At 42.4% G+C, this 22,307-nt stretch overlaps 1 protein-coding gene across 2 annotated transcripts in view; it reads right to left on the bottom strand.

Annotated features, from left to right (window-relative positions):
* Positions 1 to 518: 518 nt before the first annotated feature.
* GFRA3 (GDNF family receptor alpha 3) overlaps positions 519 to 22,307 on the bottom strand; it is a 71,989-nt gene continuing 50,200 nt past the window's right edge. The window contains exons 3-8 of one of the 2 annotated variants that reach the window (XM_040344362.1): positions 20,288 to 20,371; positions 15,891 to 16,233; positions 12,390 to 12,499; positions 10,621 to 10,755; positions 6,551 to 6,666; positions 519 to 2,208 (exon numbers count right to left, since the gene is read on the bottom strand). In XM_040344362.1, coding sequence (XP_040200296.1) covers positions 2,065 to 2,208; positions 6,551 to 6,666; positions 10,621 to 10,755; positions 12,390 to 12,499; positions 15,891 to 16,233; positions 20,288 to 20,371 — 932 coding nt within the window. In that variant the 3' untranslated portion in view covers positions 519 to 2,064. Of the gene's footprint in view, positions 2,212 to 6,550; positions 6,667 to 10,620; positions 10,756 to 12,389; positions 12,500 to 15,890; positions 16,234 to 20,287; positions 20,372 to 22,307 lie in introns of both variants that reach the window. The other variant, XM_040344361.1, reaches the window with a different exon arrangement.

Below are 22,307 nucleotides of genomic sequence, written 5' to 3'. Positions count from 1 at the left end.
AAACTGTAGGTAAGACACAGTAGTAGAGGCACTCACCAGGTTACAAACAAGATAGAGTCTGTAGGTTTGTTTTTAAGTTGAATCTGTTTGTAAATCGGAACAGGTACATTTTTTAAGTGTAACTCCAAAAAAAAATGTTTTTAAGCTTTTTGGATAACATAGGGAAGGGTTACCACCCCTGTAACGTTTGTTTTGCTGTCTGTGCCCCTGTTCAGGAGATTTCACCTCGCTTTCTGTCCCAATGACAATTGGATTTTGAGAATTTTGGTGTCTTGGTGATAAAGCATCAGTAGAGGCACCTTTTTTCCATAATAACTCTGAGGCCCCGTACAGACGACCGAACATGTCCGCTGAAACTGGTCCGTCGGACCAGTTTTCAGCAGACATGTTCGGTCGTGTGTAGGGCCGACCGGACAAGGTTTCCAGCAGACAACTGTTTCTTAGCATGGACATGTTTTCATCGGACATGTCCTGTGGTGTGTACGAGGCCTTACAGGAGAGAATTTCCCTTCCTAGGGATAGATTTCCTCTCACTTCCTGTTGTCTCCTTCCATTTCTAAGCAGGAGTCGTTTGTAAGTCGGATGTTTGTAACTGGGGGACCGCCTGTAGTCGTACTGCAGAAACCTGAAAAAGCCTCTAATACCCTTCATTCATGTCTGAAAGCTGGGCCACTTACCAGGTAAATTTGTTGCATTTCCAGAAGCAAGTCCCTTTTTGTCTGCAGTACATTTCCACTTGCCTGTAAGGCAACCCATCATAGTGAAGGGATGATAGGAACAATTTACAGCTTTGCTTGTGAGAACAGCCTAGCATTTAACAGCAAATTTAGGGTATTAGAAGATGCTGCAGGTATGTGATAACGGTCTTTTGTCTGTATGCCATCATTCACCCCAGCAAACATACCTGGGCCAAAATTCTCAGGGTATAAAGTTATCAGCTAGGTAAGAGTTGTACATCTGATTGCTATTGCCTGAGATAAGCGGCACACAAGTGATATCTCTTTCCTTCGCACCTACAACTTTTCTGAATGTTTAAAAAAAAAAAAAACTATCTATAGAAGAAATATTGTTTAGCAGCCAGATCATACATGCACAGCCAGCTGTCACCCGAGGTCTGTAGCCACTTATAGTTCCTTTCCAGAGGTTTTAGAGCAAAAAATAATTATTACTGCAATTTGTCAAAAGATAACTAACACTGTCTTGGACATATTACGACTCTGTTCACACTTGTGCGATGCAGGAACGTGCTCAAAATCACAAGCATTTTAATGGAATCGTAATGCACCTTCGCTAAAGTGCGTGACGAAATTTATGGTCATAAAGTATCATTTGTTTTGGCGTGGAGCAATTTAAAAAAAAAAGAGTCATGCACTTCCTTGGTGCGATGTAGATGTGGTAGGCAACCCATTCAGATGAATAAGCTGCCCTGACGCAATGCACGGTAACAGGCGTAAAAGCATACGGCAACACATGTGTACTAGTGCATCGCAGAGATGTGAACCCAGCCTTAAAATTCACATCATATTTAGCCTTCTAGTGTGGTGTAGGAAAATTACACGGATGTCACTGTCTCAGTTTTTACAATTGATAGAAGTCTACAGGTTATATGACTATTATTATTAATATTAAGACGTACAGCCTGAAATTACAAAAGCGGAACAGGATTTAGCTCTTTTTTAGATCAACACAGTGTCCATAAATGTTCCTGTTGCATCGCCTTCCTTCCAGTAGAATTACCAGTCAGTGTAAATGTAGAACAAGCTGCCTGCCAGGTCCCAGCAGTGTACTGGCTACAGTAGAACACAAATAATATATGGCCACTCCACACCTTCTCTAAATGTCTTGCTTTTCACAAGTCTTTGACGTGGGTGGCCGTTAGTTGTTGACACAAGCCAGTTGATCTCCATGTCTTCGTCTGCAGTCATTTAGTACAAGGTTGAAAAACACAGCTCGTATACTGATGAATTTTCCAGGTGTTTCTTTCTAGCCCAGTAGGAGAGCCAAAACCAACATGTCCATAATGATTGTTCTGTAGCATTCATCTTAGATGCAGTGTCTCTAAGCTCATATAGATAGCATAACTTTCAAAACGATAAACAATGTTGTACTCAGTGTCAAAGCTGTATTCAGAGATGAACCTCCAGGTGCTGTACTTGATGCCTGTTTTGTCTTGACAGGAAGGACTTGCATGGTGCGTCCTTCTTCCACCTGCTGAATGGTACAAGACAAATAAATAATATACCTTTTTTACCACAAGCATCACTATAGCATAGCTCCCAAAACTGCCCCTGATTTCGAGGGACTGTCCCTGATTTGGAACAAATTTCCTCTGTCCCTCTTTCCTGCTCTATTGTCCCTTTTTTTGGTCTGATCTATATAGTTGTATATAAAATGCACTATGTGTCTGTCAAAAAGTGCTTCCCAGTGCTAAACCTTTCATCCAATTTTTAAATAGCTGCATTTGTAAACTGCAAATGCCTAAATAAAGAAATAGTAGTGGTAAAAAAAAGCATTTTTGTATAATTCTCCTTTAAGGGGGTGTAGCAGGGGGTGTGTCCTTTGCTTACATACTTTTGCTAATTCCCATCCCAAAAAGTTGGGGTGTATGCTATGGTTATATGCAGATATTGTATACAGGGCCGTCTTAATAGCATCATGGGCCCCTGGGCAAAGTATTGCTCTGGGGCCCCTACAATGATGACAGTGCAGGTAAACAGACATCAAGTAGGTAAGAGGCAGATTGCCTCCCCTGTGTATCTATCACTCTTAGTACCATCATGGGGCCCCCAATTTCGAGGCAGCATTGGCTCGAGGGCCAGCTGCTTTGGGGAATGCGCAGGCGCCCCCCATGCAGCTGGGGCCCCTGGGCAGTGCACAGGTGGGCCCTCTCATTAAGACAGCCCTGATTGTATATAACATAAGCAATTGTTAAGCACTCAGAAGCTCCTGGGACCTAGAGTACATGTTCTGCCTATTTAATAGAAATATCAAGGGTGAAAAAATGAGGATAGCTAAAGGTTAACGCAAATGTACATATGGAAATAAGAATAAGAATAGACTGAAAAAAAAAATATTTCATATTGTTTCTGCAAAATAACTGCCAGGCAAAAAAGCATTTAGCACAATACAATTTTCTCTGCTACCCTAGAATGCAGTAAATTACAGTATTAAAGTACATCCAGAATCAAGCGCAAAAATGTTATATTTTACAGCTTACCAGTCCTTAGATGACGTGGCTGCATTTGTTTTCTTTTTTTTTAAGCTAAAAACATTTTATGCAATTATTAAAATATTTCCATTGCCAGAAATCTTTTGTCCTTGTTACTTTCTGTGTACCGAATTCAAATATCAAACTATCTTACCAACTATCCTAGCTAGCTTCTGTGAACTACAGGACATGTCCTCCCCGTGCAATGGAGATTTGAAGAGGTGGAGATTTATGTAGTACAAATCAGGAAAGAAGCCTATGGAGACAACGTTGCAACTCCATAGATACCGTGCAGCAAGTGAGCACAGTCACCCTAGGACACTATGGGGGATATTTACTAAAACTGGTGCACACAGAATCTGGTGCAGCGCTGCATGGTAACCAATCAGCTTCTCACTTCAGCTTGTTCAATTAAGCTGTGAAAATTAAACCTGGAAGCTGATTGGTTTCGCTGCAGAGCTGCACCATATTTTGCACATATTGCAGCATATTTTAGTAAATGCCCACCCTATGTGTGCTATCGGCAAGATCACTATGTATAACTAAAGGGAACAAAAAAGGAAAAAAATAAAAAACACAGGGGTGGACAACAATAAAATTACACCAACAGGACCATGTGATGACTAGCGATTAAAGAAGCCTAAAAAACTCAAGAGAGCAGCATCTTATGCTGAACTGGTGTCAGAAAAGGGCTTAAATATTCACCAGGTAGAACTCAACACATGTGTGAACAGAAGTCCAGATGGCAACCTTGCAAATCTGAGAAACAGATGCCTGAGGCAGAAAAGCCAATAAAGCACCAACAGACATGGTAGAATGTGCCGTAACCAGGAAGGGGGGAACCTCACAAGGTGTTTTCTTCATGTCAGGCCATTGCAGTCTGGACCAAATATATGAACACCTATGGCCTTATACTAGTGTGTGTATATTTGCATTGGCCTAAAAGATAGACATGGAAGCAACCACAGGTGGCAGGGTTGGACCTGCTAGGGGTAAAGGAGCTTAAAAAAAAAAAATTCTAGGGAAAGCCTAATCCTACCTTGCCGTGGAGCAGCCTCTGTACTGCAAAGGTTAAAAGTTTGTTAAAGTCTAGGGGACTGGAAAAGCAGTCTTACTTCCCTGATCCTCTGCTCCTCCAGACAGTGTGTGAGTTTGCCTAGACTTGTCTCCTCCATGCTCTGGTGGTCCTCTGGCAATATTAAGACTGATGCAGAACCTATAGCCTTGCATGGGACAAGAGGACTTGAGAGAAACTGTCCACCGCATTTCCAGTATAGGGAATCCCTGTCTGCCAGGGAAGCGGAGGATCGGGCAAAAAAAGCTGCTTTTCCTGTCAACTAAACCTAACAGAACATTTAACTCTTGCAGTGTGAGTGTGGCCCCAACTGTTAGGGAGAATTTCTATTTTTCTTGGAAGTGGATTTTAAAGAGCTTTGATTAGGGCCGGAAAGGGCTGAATTTACCACAGGAAGTGCCCACTTAAGGAGAATAGTATACTGTAGTGTGAAAAGCTTTGGAGAAAAGAAAATGTTTCCCAGGGTGAGGCCAGTCCTCACACAGGACAAGCTCCACAAGTGCATAAACCATGATTTTTGAAGATCCAATACTGGACTCCCTGGGATTAGCAGAGCCTTTTACAACACTAGACAAGAACATACAGTGTCAGTAACAGTAGCTATAATTTTGTTTAGCTTGGAAGGAATATCTGTACTAGAAGTGTCCTCTTCATCCAATTCCTCTGAGGGTGAGGGATCCTCTTCTGTATTATCTACCTTCTTCTCAGAAACCACTTTGTGATCATTGGCAAAGTAAACAATTTAGTTAGGAGGGGAGGCTAAAGGGCGATATTTGTAATCCTCTACTGTCAATGGTCTTGACAAGGCCCATTAACTCAGACATTGTAGCAGAAAAATTCTCCCTGGAAAGGAGGGAGGAGTCTGACATGGCTGAAGGCCAGGGAGGAAGGTAGAGAGTTAGAATTGGGATGCCATCGGATTATAGGGCACCTTGACCCTTAGCCACAGAGCAAGCACATGTAGGCCACGACTGAAGAACACAGAGGGGGTTATTTACGAAAGGAAAATACACTTTGCACTACAAGTGCAAACTACAAGTGCAAATTGCACTTGAATTTGCACTGAAAGTGCACCTGGAAGTGCAGTCGCTGTAGATCCGAGGGGGGCATGCAAGGAAAATAAAAAACAGCATTTTAGCTTGCACATGATTGGATGATAACATCAGCAGAGCATCCCCTCATTTCAGATCTACCCCTCAGATTTACTTTCAATGCACTTTCAAGTGCAATTTGCACTTGTAGTTTGCACTTGTAGTGCAAAGTTGATTTGCCTTTTGTAAATAACCCCCAGAGCGTCACAGCTAATATTGTGGTCAAGAAGACCAAGAGATGTGCATTGGTTGGCATCTGAAATCCAAAGTGGCGGGGAAGGACTGTGCACAACCTGCCTCTAACCCGAGATACCACACAGGTTCTATAATCACCACAGACTATGCACATGCCATAGCGCCTTGCTGAAGTAGAGAGCCACTTTGTATAATAGAATCAGGAGTAAGGGTGCCAAAATGTTAACCGTTGTCATCCAAAACTCACTGCACTCCACAAGGAAACAGCAGTGGGAATACCCCTAAGTGAAAAAAAAATGGGGCATCCTGGTATGAATGTTTAAAGAGCTTCCACAATGTACTAACCAATCAGCTACATAAATAAGGGGTATCTTCCTGGATTCCCCCTTCTACGATGAGCATATCTCCACAGGAGTCCTTAGAGACTGGGCTCTGCACCAGGCAGACCACCCTGCAGCACTAGACCCACAGCATTATCCATGGTTGAAAGCAACAATACAGTCCAGCCCCACATCTTCCATGTGGCGGGGTCCACATGCAGTCCCCCAAGACACTGCCAAGCATTCAATCAATCTGGAAGCTTCAGAAAAATGGCTATGGTGCAGCCATGTCTGGATAGAATAATCAACATGAAAAAAGATTTACAGAAAGAAATAAAAGCTTAAATTTTAGGAGGTAAGATTTTCTCAGGAAAGAGAAAAGATCCATCACCCAATGATAATAGCCAAAAAAAGAGGGATGAGTTTTATGGGAAATGTGTCAGCAGCTTTTTTTGCCAGTGTCCTATTGCCTGAAGCTAGCTGCATATAATCTAGGGTGACATAGAAAGGCACTCTGACAACCTTATACCGGGACTGAAAGTTCTAATGTATAATGTATAATACAGCATGTCTAATCCCTTTCAGATATTAAAAAGTGGCCACATCTTATAAATACCATTCAAAAAGAAGAAACGTATTTTTTGCAAAAATTATCTCTCACCCCCTTTATTGACGGGAAAACTGGCAGACCGGAAACCTTATCTGTGAAAGGATTTGCCAGCTCAGAATCCATATCTATTGCGTTGCTGTTGTTAATCTCCATCTTAATTGCGCTTTCTGAAAGAAGATGCAGAAACAAATATATGACTTAAATGTAGGTGTTTTTCAAGCACTTCTTTCTCTGGAAGTGAACAAAATGGCTCAGGAAGTGAACAAAATGGCTTAGGCAACTGCAGCCCAATGTTTGACATGGAAAAGTTTTTGACAGTATAGCAACTGCATATAATTTCAGATATTGATCATTATCTGAGTACATTTACCAATGAAGCCATTTGCTGGCTAAGCACATATCTATCAGCCCTGAGCAGTGCTTTGCAACCATACATGAACTTGTTATTAGCAGACATGACTAATGCTCAACTCTACCCAATAAGCAACACAAATATTTGCTCTTAATTTTGTAATCACATGCGACTTTATTAAATGGTATAATTCATCAAGAAAGTAATTTGTTAAAGAATTTAGTTGCAATGCCAATTTTAATGCAATATGGTGCTTTTGAATATGTACCCTTGCATTTTAATAGTCAAATGCTAAAATGTGGAAAACAATTGTCAACAATTGTCCTGAAGGAGCCATGTAGATAATTGTCAACCAAACAGCGCCTGCCTCCAATCAGTTGTAGTCACTGTTTGGGTCTTTTGACAGTTGGTGGTGTCATTGATTGTGGATTGAGGAATCTGTCATATTTTTTTGTTCAGCCCAAAGGCTGAATGAAAAAAAATGTGTGTGTATGGCCATATTTAGACCTACAGAGCAGTCAGATTTTTTTACTGACTTGATTATGTAGCAGATGGTTGCTACAAGTTACTATCATCCACCATATCACCCTGCGGCCAGACCTCCATATATCACTCTCAGAGACAATGAACAGTCATTTGCTTTGTTTTGTTTTTGTTTATTGGGGGTATACAACTTGGTTGGGGAAAGGGGATATGGGATGCCCATAGATACAATCACTTTGCCATCATGGTTACAGAATTGATTAAATTAATTGAGCCTTGAAGAACTGATGGACCTTAATATTCACAGTCACTTCCCCTGCATAACTCACGCAGACTGTTGCTCCTCCTCTGCATCAACTCCTGCAGACTGTTACTCCCAAGACTCCTCTCCTCCTGCACAAAACTTCCACTGTAAACTATTAGTCCTCCTGTCCCATCATCTTCATTTTACACAAGGAATCACTCTGAATAATCCCAGATGCTGGGTACAATTCATGGTACCTATTTATTTTGTTAATCAAATAGTCTTTATAAAAAGCAATTAATTAAATGTAAAACAACCCTACTGCAAGTCATCTCGCAACACCAGAAGGGTGTTTCTAGCGCTTAACTCTTCCCTTGACAGATGCTCCTTGAGTGGGGTGGGCTCCATTCTATGATACCTCCACAGAAAATAATGTATGCTCTCTCCTGCGGAACTATGGCCTAGCGGATGTCTGGCGAGAACTCCACCTGGGGCTCCCAGGAATATACCTTTTATTCTAATACACATCCTGTAGAATCGACCACGTAGTCACCCATTTCTGATACCTGTCATTAGTGGATAGGATCTCTATCCCTACTTCAAACTGGTCAAACCACGACCCCTTGGTCTTGCTGAAGAACATTGTGAATCTCTCTCGCCCTACCTATCAGTGGAGGCTAAATAAATCTCTGCTCACCACTCAGGCTTCCCCTCTTTATCTACAGCGGCCCATGACCTCAAGAACGCAGATATTTCTGAGGCTGAGATTACCCAGGCCATTAAGTCGCTAAAGCCCTCCAAGGCTCCTGGCCTGGATGGGTTTTCAGGACTCTATTTTAAGAACTTTGCTACCCTCCTGACCCCCCACCGTACTGCATATTTTAACTAATTAAAACAAGGTTTTCAGCCCTCCCTCGAATTCCTTAAAGCTTATATCTTTACGATTCCTAAAACAACTGACCAGGCCTCTGAGTCACAGGAATTCATATCAATCTCTTTGTTGAACGTGGATCTGAAGATTCTGGGGAGGGTCTTGAGCAACCGTGCCAACAAATACCTCCAAACTCTCATACACAGAGACCAGGTGGGCTTCGTCCCAGGCAGGCAGGAAACAATATCCACAAGGTTATTCATGTAATCCATATTTTAAGATACTGGGCTATTTATTGTCTCTTGACATATACAAGGTGTTCGATTCGCTCTCCTGGGATTATTTAGAATTTGCACTTATGTTGTGGGGATTTGGCAGTGACTTTCTGGCCTGGATTAAAGCCCTATATACGTCCCCCCACAGCTTCTGTTAAATATGCCAGGTTCTTCTCCTCGCCTTTTCCGATTTTCCGCAGTACGCGGCAGGGCTGTCCACTGTCACCAGCACACTTTATTCTTGCATTAGAACCATTGGACATGGCCCTCTGGTATAATCCTGATATATCTGGTGTTCCTTATGTGGGCAACCATTACAAGGAAAATTTTAATGTGGACGATGCTCTCCTGGTCCTCACTAATCCTATTACTACTCTTTGTTGGATAATTTCTCGGCTATCTCTGGACTTCAGTTCAATCTCTACAAAACAACGGTGCTTAATATCACCCTCCCTGCTGACCTGGTCACGCATTTACAGACACAATTTCCCTTCACTGGGCACCCCCAATCAATAGATTACTTGGGGATTAAATTTACTTCCTCCTATTCCACCTTGTTTTGGGCGACCTACTATCCCTTGCTGCGCTCCTTGACCTCTCGTCTCCGTTTTTGGCAATTCCCCTCTCCCTCTTGGATAGGTCTGGATCCATGCAGTCAAGATGACTATCTTGCCAAAAGTTCTTTATTTCTTTCTGACTCTCCCTATACATGTCCCATCTTTTTATCTCCATCTTTTACAGAACCCTTTGGTTCATATGGGCTAATAAACGCCCAAGAGTACCCAGATCAACGCTCTATACCCATAGGTTGCAAGGTGGCCTGGGAGCCCCTAACCTGGCTAAATATTATTTGGCAGCCCAGATTTCTCAATTATTTATGTTACATGCCACTTCTGACATCCCGTTGTAAGTGCTTCTTGAACTACCTACCTGTGCCGCGATTTCTCTAGAATCGTTACTTTGGCTCCCTCAAAATTTACGCCCCCTGGCACTAAGCCCTCTTATGATTCATGGCTTGAAATTGTGTGACTCTGTAAAATTTTCAGGAAATCTGATGTCCCCTTTAATGCCTCTTTTACCGATCGTTAACAACCGAGGGCTGGAACAACCTTGTTTCTTCTCTTGGTGGACCTCCAATGGCTTTACTGGAGTGCATCATTTTTTAACTATGTGCTCGATTCCATCATGGGAGGCCCTCCAGGAGGCACACGAGAGCCGTAGGCTAAAACATTTCCATTATTTGCAATTGCGCAACTGGATTTTGTCTCTCTGTCGCACTGCCTCCTTCTTTTGAGTATACTTGTTTACACTTCCTAGGGGCCCTCTCATGTTATTTAATAGCTTTACGCCTCCCTTAATGGTAGGTCATCTTTGTCCACTTTTTCCTATGTGACACAATGGGAGTTAGATCTTGGTTCGGGTATTGAGAGGGAGGATTGGAGTAAGGCTTGGACGACGATAGCGAAATGCTCATTCAATACTAACATTCTCAAGGCTGCGTATAAAGTGCTCATGCAGGGGTACTGGGTCCCAGCAAGGCTTGCCCACACTTACCCTGGAATCAGTGACAGGTGTTTTCAGAATGCCCCATACGGGGTCTTTTCGTGCACCATCGGAAATTGGCCTCATACCTTTTTATATCAGTCAAGCGAACTATAGCCCAGGCCTGTTGCTTTTCAGGGAGTGAAAACCAGGATGACCACCCTGATGGTTGGTGAACACATGTCCAGTATCTTGACTCGCATGTAAAATTCTTGAAAGTTTGGGACCCTTGGATATCTTACTCCTGCTCGTCCCTGCCCCCGACTAGCTATGTTTGACCGTAAACTTTGCTTGTAGAGATATAAATATTGTATAAGTATAAATATTGGAGCAGCCTTTGACCTTTGCACTTACTAAGACACTTGTTAGATGTAAACATTGTGAGAATGTTCTTGCAGTCAACCTCTTGATCTCCGCTTCCTTCACAAGTGCACCACAGGGATGTCTCCATAGTCGAGTTAGTAATAAAGTTTGGGGTCATTACAGTACCTATGCAGAACATAAAACAACGTCAGTAATGCTATTGTTTAAAGACACTTGAACACTTAGCTTCTTTCTTTCAAACACTGTCACATAACAGTAGCATAGCATCTCTTCTCAGCCACGGTTTGACTGATGTCTTTTGCAAGAACTGCTGACTGTCAATTGTAGTCATTGGTCAGACTACCTAATGCTCCTACAGGGTGATCTTCCATATTCTAAGATTTATTGTAATTGCTCACAGCTCTGAACAATTTAGTTAACTGGTCCAGTCCCCATAGAGATGGTTTCCCCGCCAACTAAACATGCAATACCCAACCTAAACCTGTCCACCACTACCCTTTCACCTTTTCTATCATTCTAATACCTGGTACCCATCCCCCTTTACCTTCTCACCTTTAATACCCAAGCTCATGATACTAACTACATTCTCCCATCTGTTCTTTCCCCACTTCTACTGCTGCTGCAGTATTGGAGAAATGTTCTTTAGCACTTGAGTGTAGAACCTGTAACTGCTAAGGACCGAGCACTTGCGGGTTCACTGTGTGCAGAGGAGTTTAGTGAACTATATAAGTAGCACCTCAAAAACCCAATTTTCTCAACATGTGCCTATTTTCCATCAGTGAACTATAGTTCAGTGATCTTCTATATCTGTTGTGTACCTAGGACTATGGAATTATGCACCTGCCTTGTAACAGGTGGTGATCTCAGCTACCTTGGAGCTCTGTTTTCAGTGAAGTGGGACAATTTCCTAATTTGTTGAATCCCAACAGTGTGGCATATGAATGAGTTCCCCTCTCCACTGACTGTAGCCAATGGGCATTCTTTGATGGGGGTGTTTTGCTGCTGATTAATGGCATGGAGGAAGGGGTGTTCTCTGGGGAACATGTACCAAAGCATTAAAAACTTTTAAATTTTTTTAAAGGGAAGTGCCACATTTGGCACTTTTTGGGGGGAAGGGGGGAGCGGGTACTTGGTTTTGACAGGTACCCGCTCCCTCTTCCTGGCAAGATTACCACACGGCGATCTGCATCATGTCGGGCCCCTTCTCCTTCCCCCTGCTGCCATCTTGGACCTGTGTGTGTCTGACTACTGATTATACTGCCTCGTACACACGACCAGTTTTCCCATCGCCATGACAGTTTTTGGCCGGGAAAACTGGCCGTGTGTATGCTCAATGGCAGTTTTCCCAGCAGGAAAACCGCCGGGAATCCTGGCAGAAAAAAATGAGAACATGTTCTCTTTTTTTCTGCCGTGATTCCCGGCGGTCTTTTTCCTGGCAGTTTCCCTATGGGAAACACTGCGGTGGAGCATACAAATGGCCGGGATTCCCGGGCCAAAGCTCTCACCGCAGTTTTCTCGACGGGAAAACCTCTGGTGTGTACAGGGGGAAAGTTACCGAGAAGGTTCTTGGTTCTCCCCCCGGAATTCCCAGCAGACTTTTTACTGCCGGGAATCCTGGTCGTGTGTACAGGGCTTACATGGCATTAGTAGGCTGTTCTTTAGACCCCATTTTTTATTATGCATATTTTGACAGAATAAGCCATCTGATAAAGGAGAAATAATAACAGTTATGACAGGTAATTATATGAAACCCGAAAAAAATTGAAATAAAAATCTTTGCAAATATAATATTATCTCACCTATCATCCTGATGTAAGACTGTATACATTGACTGTGATTTTCTTGAGGGCATCTATCCTTCTTTTTGTTAAGGAGCTGACAGTGCTTTTGGTAGTCAAGAAAACGTGATCTGAAAAAGAGTTAAGTGAAGAATATCTAGAAATGTCAGCTGTATCTTACATATCTAACAGAAAGGTTGACAATACATTGGAATGCCTTGTTAGTTGCCACAAAAAATCTGAAGACAGCTAATTCTGCCAAGTCTGTATGATTTAGGTGGAAATTGTGTAATTTCACTGTGAACATATGTGGAGCTACTGTATTATTGCAGTTTACCCTTATGTAATGTGTGAGATGCTTCCATTTTACAAATTTCCTCATCCTGTTTGTGTTATTTAATGCAGATTAGGCCTCATTTTCGTGGTCCTAAAAAAATGCATTTACATAAAGTTTTCTGAATGCAGCCGCATTTCTTTGAATGGAGACATTCACACGGATGCCAATAAAAAAAAGAACAAGATAATTTTTATGCATTCTATTTACCGATCATTATGCAGAAACTCTTGCTCCTGATCAGTACATTTTTACAGCACTGCTAGGGCCGTGTGGATAGACCCTAAGCCTAGACGTACTTCCTAAAATGGATGTCCAGGTGTAATAAAAATATTCAGTATACCTCTGTAGTATATGCATAGTTTTTGTTTTTGCAAAAACACTGGATGTACAATACAAAAACAAAGCAAAAAAATTATCTACCAGAAACCCAGTGTGCTCCTAACTTTCCATATAAGCCAACAACAAAGTTCCACCGCTACACTGAAATCCCAATACGTGTTGTCAGCTCTGCCTAAGTTTGCTTTCCCTGGACTTCAGAAAACCTCACTCTGTCATTAGCTCCATAACACAGGGAGGGAGGTGTTCTGTAGCCCAAGAGAAAAATTGGGGATGGCTAATAACACTGGTTGGGATTTTAGAGTAGTAAAGACACTGGGGTTGATTTACTAAAATTGAATAGAGGGGAAAATTTGTTGAAGCTGTGCATGGTAGCCAATCAGCTTCTAATTTCAGCTTGTTCAATTAAGGTTTGACAAAAAAAAAAAAAAAGGAAGCTGATTTGTTTCTATGCAGAGCTGCACTTGATTTTCCCTCTCCAGTTTTAGTGAATCAACCCCATTGTATTGGCCATTTTAAAAGGAAGTAAGGAGCACACTGGTCTCTGGCAGATAAACAGGTACTATTTTGTACTTATATTTTGAAACATGCGTGTATTACAGCGATGTTCTTGATCAGTGGTCTCCAATGTGCGGCCCGGGGGCCAGATGCGGCCCTTTGCTAGCCTTTATCCGGCCCTTGGGGTACTATTCCTCCCACTGACACCAACAAGGAGGCACTATTTCTTTCACTGATAGCAATGATGAGATACTATTCCTCCTACTAATAGGGGTACTACTCCTCCTCTTACTGACGACAAAACCTGAGGCCCTCATTTATTCTCACTGATGCCAGGCCCGGGACATTTTCTGCCCACGCTGACCACAATCCGGCCCTCCTAAAGTCTGAAGGACAATAGACTGTTCTAGATAAAAAAACTTCCCTGGCATACAGTAAACTTTGAAGAAAAGAAAGCCGGACAGCCGCACTCCTATGCTATTTCTTTATTCGTGTGCCAGATACAAAGGTGAACTACAGGTATCAGCTTACATGTTTCACACCAAGGTCGGATGCTTACTCATAGCTCGTACAGTAACATACAGTAAACTTTATTGCTTGCTAAGATACATTTTTGGTCACATTGTGAGTTCTTTGTTTTCACTGAGTCTGTAGACTCATAAACTTGCACTGGAAGAAAGAGCAGTAAGTAACAACCATTGTGTAGCACTGCGAAACAGAAAGTAATAAGCAAATACAACAGTCCCTATAAACATATAATTACAAATGATACATGGGAACACGCTTTTTTTTAAATGAATGCAACCTTAACAAGATTATATTACACTAAGCTGGTCTCTCTTACATGTTTACCTAAAAAGTAACTAAAATGACTAGATATTTCCTTTAGGAACCATTAAAATTCCAGATGATATCACCCATTTGGGCCAAAACCCAGCTACATGGCAATAAACAGTACATCTACTGACATGTCCCTGGAGCAATTCAGCTGGCCAGTATGGATTTTTACAGTCGCCTACTATTGCTCTCCGAAGACAATAATGAAACCTGGGGTGTCTGTATATTATAAGGATTACGCACACTTGTGCAATATACTAACGTCTGTGTATAATGGGCCAGATTCACAAAAGAGATACCTGATACGCCGTCGTATCTCTGAGATAGGATTTTCGTATCTATGCGACTGATTCATAGAATCAGTTACGCATAGATAGCCCTAAGATCCGACAGGTGTAACTGTGTTACACCGTTGGATCTTAGGCTGCAATTCTAGGCCGGCCGCTAGGTGGCGATTCCATTGGGGTCGGCAAATGACTAGTTACGCCGATTCACGAACGTCCGCTTTGCCCGTCGATCTAACTTTACGTCATTTCCGTAGAGATGCGTCGCGTAAAACTAAGCATGTCCTCTAGGTGACCATCGTTCCCGCGTCAAATTTTTTAATTTCACGTCGTTTGCGTAAGTCATCCATGAATGGCGCTGGATGCCATTTAGGTTAACGTCGAAACCAATGACGTCCTTGCAACGTCATTTAGCGCAATGCACGTCGGGAAATTTTAGGGACGGAGCATGCGCAGTACCTTCGGCGCGGGAACGCACCTAATTTAAATGGTCCCCGCCCCATTTGAATTAGGCGGGCTTGCGCCGGGCGGATTTACATTACACCGCCGCAAGTTTACAGGTAAGTGCTTTGTGAATCAGGCACTTACGCTGTAAACTTGGGGCGGTGTAACGTAAATGGGATACGTTACGCTGCCGCAGCGTAACGCAATTCTCTGTGAATCTGGCCCAATGATTTCAGAGCTCATCTGATAGGGAACAGTGACAGTCAGTTGTGTAGGAGCCCAAGTTTAATGCTCCCTTCAAGTTTGATCTCAATTGTTAAGCCTTGTACACACGATCGGATATCTGATGGAATCTAATCCGATGGATTTTTTCGTCGGATATCCGATGAAGCTGACTTTCATCAGTCTTGCCTACACACCATCAGTCAAAAATCCAAACGCGGTGATATACAACACTACGGCGAGCCGAAAAAAATTAAGTTCAATGCTTCCGAGCATGCGTCGACTTGATTCTGAGCATGCGTGGATTTTTGACCGATGGAGTTCCATACAGACGATTGGATTTTTCTATCGTTTTTTTATCCATAGGAAAAAAATTTGTTCTATTTTTTTTCACCAATGGAAAACAAACCGATGGGGCCCACACACGATCGGTTTGTCTGATGAAAACAGTCTATCGGTTCGTTTTCATCGGACAAACCGATCGTGTGTATAGGGCTTAACTGCTTCAAAACAACACAATGTTATTAGGATGAAATTTGTTTTTCATTAATATGCTTAACTCACTTGCATAAATTATTTCTCAGACAGGTGTCGCGGAGCTCCAGGCAGTTTTTCTTGACTTTTTCCTCGAAAGAACATTTAGGTACAATGTTTTTTCGCCTGCGTTCTGCACAGTTACTATCCTGGTTGCACTGGCAAAATAAAATCCTCTTTGTAAATTCCATTGGCACTTTTTTAAAGAATTCTCGGAGATAATGGTGACATTTTTGTTGGTCACACGAGCCATTGGGATCCATGCTAGCACAGTTTATCACATAATCACTCCTGTATCTGGAGCATCTTTGATTGGAACTGCAAATATTTGCTTCTTTTAAACAATCATTTGTCTCACTGTATTTGTCAGACTCTGGAAAGAAAGAGGGAAAACCGCTGTAGACCATTATGGAGTAGACAATGCTAAAAGCACCAACGATTGGCTAAAAAATGTATGTAAGAAACAAACAAACATTTTAAACTACATAAACTTTTAATTAATATACTGTAATATCATAGTTTTTTTTCAATATTGGTAATGGTATAAATGTGTCAGGGGGTGTGCAGATGCATCAATAGGACCCTGGAATCGTACTGATCTTGGCCTCATCTCTTTCACGCTATCTGTTCTAACTGCCTAGTTCAGAGAATGGGGGCTTTGTCTGTCCTCTTCTGAGCAGAACATTTAGCTCTCTGCAAAATATGCAGTATATGTAGCTCCTCTCAGTCCCACCCTGTTTTTCCCTTTTGTGATGTCACTTCCTTCCTTTTTTAGCCCACATATTTTTGTAAAATATAGGATTTGGCTCTCATACTGAAAAGTTTGGAGATCCCTGCTCTTTCAGAAGAAGGAAGCAGAGAAGAACTAGGCAAAAAGGTAGGTGGAAGTTTACAGACGCAATACAAAGTAGAAAAAAAAGGATGATGCAAAATTTGTTTAAAGTTGAAAAAATGCTATTTATAATTATATAAGGGCTAAAATATTAAAGGTGATTCTTTATTTTCTATTCATCTAAGAAAAATTCCACTCCAGTTTTTCAACCAATCTACTGGAATATCTCGAACCATTGTCTCTGAAAGATTTTTCCACATTTTGATGGCTCTACACTAAAATGATAGTTTGACAAAAACCCTCTTTTTTCCCTCTAGCTATCTTTTCTTGTAACCTTAGAATGAACCATTTTTTCCAAAATTTTCTTTATGCATTTTTTGTGCTTTTTGCATTTTGCAGATTTGCACTACAGAACGTGTTCCATAGGAAACCATGTTGTGCAAATCTGCTAAATGCAAAAAGCACTAAAACTGCATAGGTGTGAATCCAGTCTCAGAGCTCGTTCACACCAGTGAGTACACATTAGGGGCATAGTGGACATTTAACATTCCCATTTTCTTATTCTAATTTACAGGGCCGGCCCTACCATGGGACCCGATGGTACCATTGTACCAGGCAGCACTTTCAGGGGGGCAGCAAATTTTCCTGCCTGCACGCCATCCCATTCCGCCAGCTCCACTCTCCACTCCACTGTGGGGCTAATTGCCGCCCGACCGCTCCTCCTGTTCCACTCTCCGCTCCACTGTGGGGTTAATTGCATGAATAGAGCCATAACAGGTCATTTTTATACTCATATATACATGTGTAGAGCCATGATAGGTCCACTTTAGTTATCATGATATAAAATAATGGATGTGGGGGCATTTTGGTGGGCGTAATTTTTTTTTGGGGGGGGGGGGGGCAGCATTTCATTCTTGGTACCAGGCAGCACAATGTCTTGGGCCGGCACTGCTAATTTAGCCTCATGCACAGCAAGCATGTTGCAATGTGTTAATTAAATTTGTAACCTATTGTGCGCTGTGCTGCAAAAAAATGCAGACATTCCACATTTTTATGCAATGCACACCAACACACGTGTATAATGTGAACAGAACAGGAATATAGAAAACAATTTTTTTTCTCAGTGTCCTTGAATTGAGTGTGCCTTGTTCAACTGGTGTGAACGAGCTCCAAGTTCCTTAAATGTATCGCTTACAGGAATTATTTGTATACTATATTTACTAGGGTTGTCCCGATACCGATACTAGTATCGGTATCGGGACCGATTCCGAGTATTTGCGGGAGTACTCGTACTCGCGCAAATACCCCCGATACCCAAATAGAATACTTCTCCCCCCCAACCCCACCCCCCCGACGCCGCTGCCGCTGCCGCCGAGCACGCATGCCGCCGACGCCGACGCCGCATCCCGCCGCCGTTCGCCGCATCCCCGCTGCCGCCGACTGTGTAATACGCGGCGGGAACATTACAGCTTTGAATAGCTGTAATGATTCGCATCGCGCATAGACACTCCCCCTTGCTCGGGTGAACTGTCCAATCCCGAGCAAGGGGGAGTGTCTATACGCAGCGCGAATCATTACAGCTTTAGCTGTTATGTTCCTGCGCGTATTACCAGTCGGCGCTCGGCGGCAGCGGGATACAGGTAAGGGGGACATCGCTGGATATGGGGGGGACAATGTCTGCATATGGGGGAGACGATAGCTGCATGGGGGGACAATGTCTGCATATGGGGGAGACGATAGCTGCATGGGGGGACAATGTCTGCATATGGGGGAGACGATAGCTGCATGGGGGGACAATGTCTGCATATGGGGGAGACGATAGCTGCATGGGGGGACAATGGCTGGATATGGGGGAGACGATAGCTGCATGGGGGGACAATGTCTGCATATGGGGGAGACGATGGCTGCATATGGGGGACAATGGCTGGATATGGGGGGAGATGATAGCTGCATGGGGGGACAATGTCTGCATATGGGGGAGACGATGGCTGCATATGGGGGACAATGGCTGTATATGGGGGGAGACGATAGCTGCATGGGGGGACAATGTCTGCATATGGGGGAGACAATGGCTGTATATGGGGGGGACAATGGCTGTATATGGGGGGGACAATGGCTGGATATGGGAGACAATGGCTGGATATGGGGGAGACAATGGCTGCATATGGGGGATATGGATGTATATGGGGGGGACAATGGCTGTATATGGGAGACAATGGCTGGATATGGGGGACATGGCTGGATATGGGGGAGACAATGGCTGCATATGGGGGGACATGGCTGCATATATGTGGGGGGACAATGGCTGTATATGGGGGGGACAATGGCTGGATATGGGTGAGACAATGGCTGCATTTGGGGACACATTTAAAAAAAAGTATCGGTATTCGGTATCGGCGACTACTTGAAAAACAGTATCGGTACTCGTACTCAGTCCTAAAAAAGTGGTATCGGGACAACCCTAATATTTACCTAAGGTTGACTCTTACACTGGCTCATGTATTTGTGTGTGCATTGGGGTGTGAAAGAGATATTACACAGCAACCTCACAAGTCGGTTGTGAAAATCAGAATGTATATGTAGATGCCTTCCTTGTTCACAGGTCAGGTTTGCTGACATGTGCTCACTACACTGTAGATAAATATGTGCTGAAATTATTTGTGATTTATTTATGATGACCGCACAGAAATCTTCATTTATGGTTCCTGGCATTGAAGAAAACTAATCATACAGGAATTATCTATCTATTTAGCTTAATATATTAAAAAACTACCTTCTCCTAAGGCCCCGTACACACCATAGAATCCATCCGCAGATAAATCCCAGCAAATGGGTTTCAGCGGATAGATTCTATGGTGTGTACACGCCAACGGATCTTTTTCCGCGGATATATCTCCCCTGGGATGGATTCCAGCAGATATTTGCTGACATGCAGAACATATCCATCTGCTGGAGTCCATCCCAACAGATGGATCCGCTGGTCTGTACAGACTCACCGGATCCATCCGTACGAAGGGATCCCCCGCATGCGTCGTAATGATTCGACGCATGCGTGGAATTCCTTATATGACAGCGTCGCGCACGTCGCCGCGTCATAATCGCGGCGCCGGCGCGACACGTCATCGCCAGAGGATTTCGGCGCGGATTTCAATGCGATGGTGAGTACACTCCATCGCAGAGAAATCTGCTGAAATCCTCGAGAGGATTTATCCGCGGAAACGGTCTGTGGAACGTATTCGCGGATAAATCCTCTTGTGTGTATGGGGCCTAAGAGTTCAGGATGTTTCAACCTGTGAGGAATGCAGTGCACATAGTCTCAGGTAAAAACAAGGGGGAAAGCCTAAATCAAAACGAATACAGCCACCACATCTAATGATTGGTAAGCTACAATATATTACATATTTGGTTTTGGGTTTAATACTGATCACAAGATGACCTCTGATTTGTTCTGAATGCTTATAGTTTTTTTACATGTTTTTTTGGATTATAATTAATAAACAATCCTGGTTGATAATATGTATAAATTAAAAATATTCACCAATATTCAAATAAAGAAACACACTAACTGTCATAAAATAAAAAAGATGAAATATACCAGCGGCCAGGCGGGCGTGTTCATTTGCCCCCTTTTTGTCTACTTGCTCATCTACATATGGAGAGTCATTTGAATCCATGTAACCTGTATAAGGGAAACAAAAGTTTAGAACAGGTTCTAATCTGCACAGGGCATTTTGCAATGAGCTTAATAAAAATTGTTAAATATATTTTTCTATTGTTAAAATAAACATAGCTCTCATTTCACACCATCCTAATTGTATCCATTTGTTTCTTCGGATTTTCTTCAAAATGTGCTTTTTATAATTTTTCTTCCTAAAATAACAGATGGCTAATTAAAAGCAAAGGACGTTTAACACAGAAACATTTTGAATTAGGCAACAGCGCACTGGTTTAAAAAGGAACTCATGATTCAACCAAAAGTACAAAATATATTTGCATGACCATTTAGTGAATTAGTGCAAATAAATAATACTAACAATGTTTTGTACCTGCAGAGATCCGAGCCCTAGAGATGGAAGTCTCCCCAAGAAAAAACAACCATAATAATTAGTTGTCTGTGTATACTCAATGTAGGTTCTCAGAAGGGGAGAATGGCTCTTCAGATTGGTCATCTGCTATCGATGCTGCTGATCATAAATTTGTTTTTATGCACAGCACTATCTAGTGGCTGAAGGGGAGAAGCACAGTCTACTTGAGTTCAATGGATGCAAGAATGCAATGCATCTACCAGCACTGAGGACCCCCAGAGGAGGGGGACATCTCACACAGGAGTGGTGGCTGTTTGGATTATGATGGATGTTAGTAACGATTACAGTAGTGCTAAAAAATATTTAGATGAGTCGAAACTTGCTTCCCCCAGCAGCCACTGTGGTTCCTCCTTCTGGCTTATAAGTTTTTTCAAAGCCAGCAGGAGAAACCACACCGGCCAGAGAAGAAACAAGTAGTGCCTCTCTGAGTTATTTTCTTTGCTGGGTTAAAGCAGAAAAAAATACATAGGGGGAGATTTACTAGAACTGGAGCACTCGGAATCTGGTGCAGCTGTGCATGGTAGCCAATCAGCTTCTAACTTCAGCTTGTTTAATTAAGCTTTGACAATAAAACCTGGAAGTTGATTGGTTTCATTGCAGAGCTGCAACAGATTTTGCACTCTCCAGTTTTAGTAAATTCCCACCTAAGTATCATACATATGTGGAATCATTTATAAAAATAAGCCGGTTCATATAATGTACAGGATGCTTGGTCTCATGTTGGATCAAGGTAAATGGTTGCCACAGGATAAATTCTCAGAGCAAAGAAAAACCTACTTAGCTGCTAGGATTGCTTTTACAAGCGAGCCGACTGATGGCTCTAAAAAACGGTACCGGGATAATGTCTGCACCTGCAAGCATCATCACAGCATATAATAGTATTCAAGTGTGGCGATAATCCATATTACATGTGTAAACTAAAAAAATTTTGCAAATATGCAAATAAATCATCTGAATGATAAAGTGCTAAATGCAAAAAAAACAATTAATGAATCTACATACAAATCATAATTGTGAATAAAATTGTGAATTAGTAATTACCCGTGAGGGAAAAAGCAAAAAAACTGTCCAAAAAGTGAAATTAGATCGGAGAAAACAATGATAAAAATAAAGGTGTAGTTGACATCTGAAGGATTGACTACCATCCAATAAGAAATCCCCATGGATTGTGCATCCACCACCGATGAGAAAGATTGGGTACACTTACCAGATAATGTGGACCCAATGCCAGGGGCACAGAGTCAAACAGGCATGGAACTGGGAACGTGGTCTTTAACGGGAAGGCCCGTGGAACCAAGGATCCCTTAGAAAGTATGGGATACCCTTGCTTCAACTTCCCATGCACCTATATGTCTAGATCACCCTATGTCCATTAGGGGCATAGGTGACTGAGGAAATATATCTTGGACTACTTCAAATGGGACAGTAATATTCATTAATATCTCTCAAGAAAAATTAAGATGTTACCCCCCTGTACACTGTGAGGTCTATGCCCAAGAAGTATAACTCCTTATTTGGGAATTCCAGGAA

This window comes from Rana temporaria, chromosome 3, assembly GCF_905171775.1.
Source record: "Rana temporaria chromosome 3, aRanTem1.1, whole genome shotgun sequence".
NCBI lineage: Eukaryota > Metazoa > Chordata > Amphibia > Anura > Ranidae > Rana > Rana temporaria.
The sequence above is the reverse complement of the archived record's forward strand: the minus strand, read 5'-3'. Positions and strand labels throughout refer to the sequence as shown.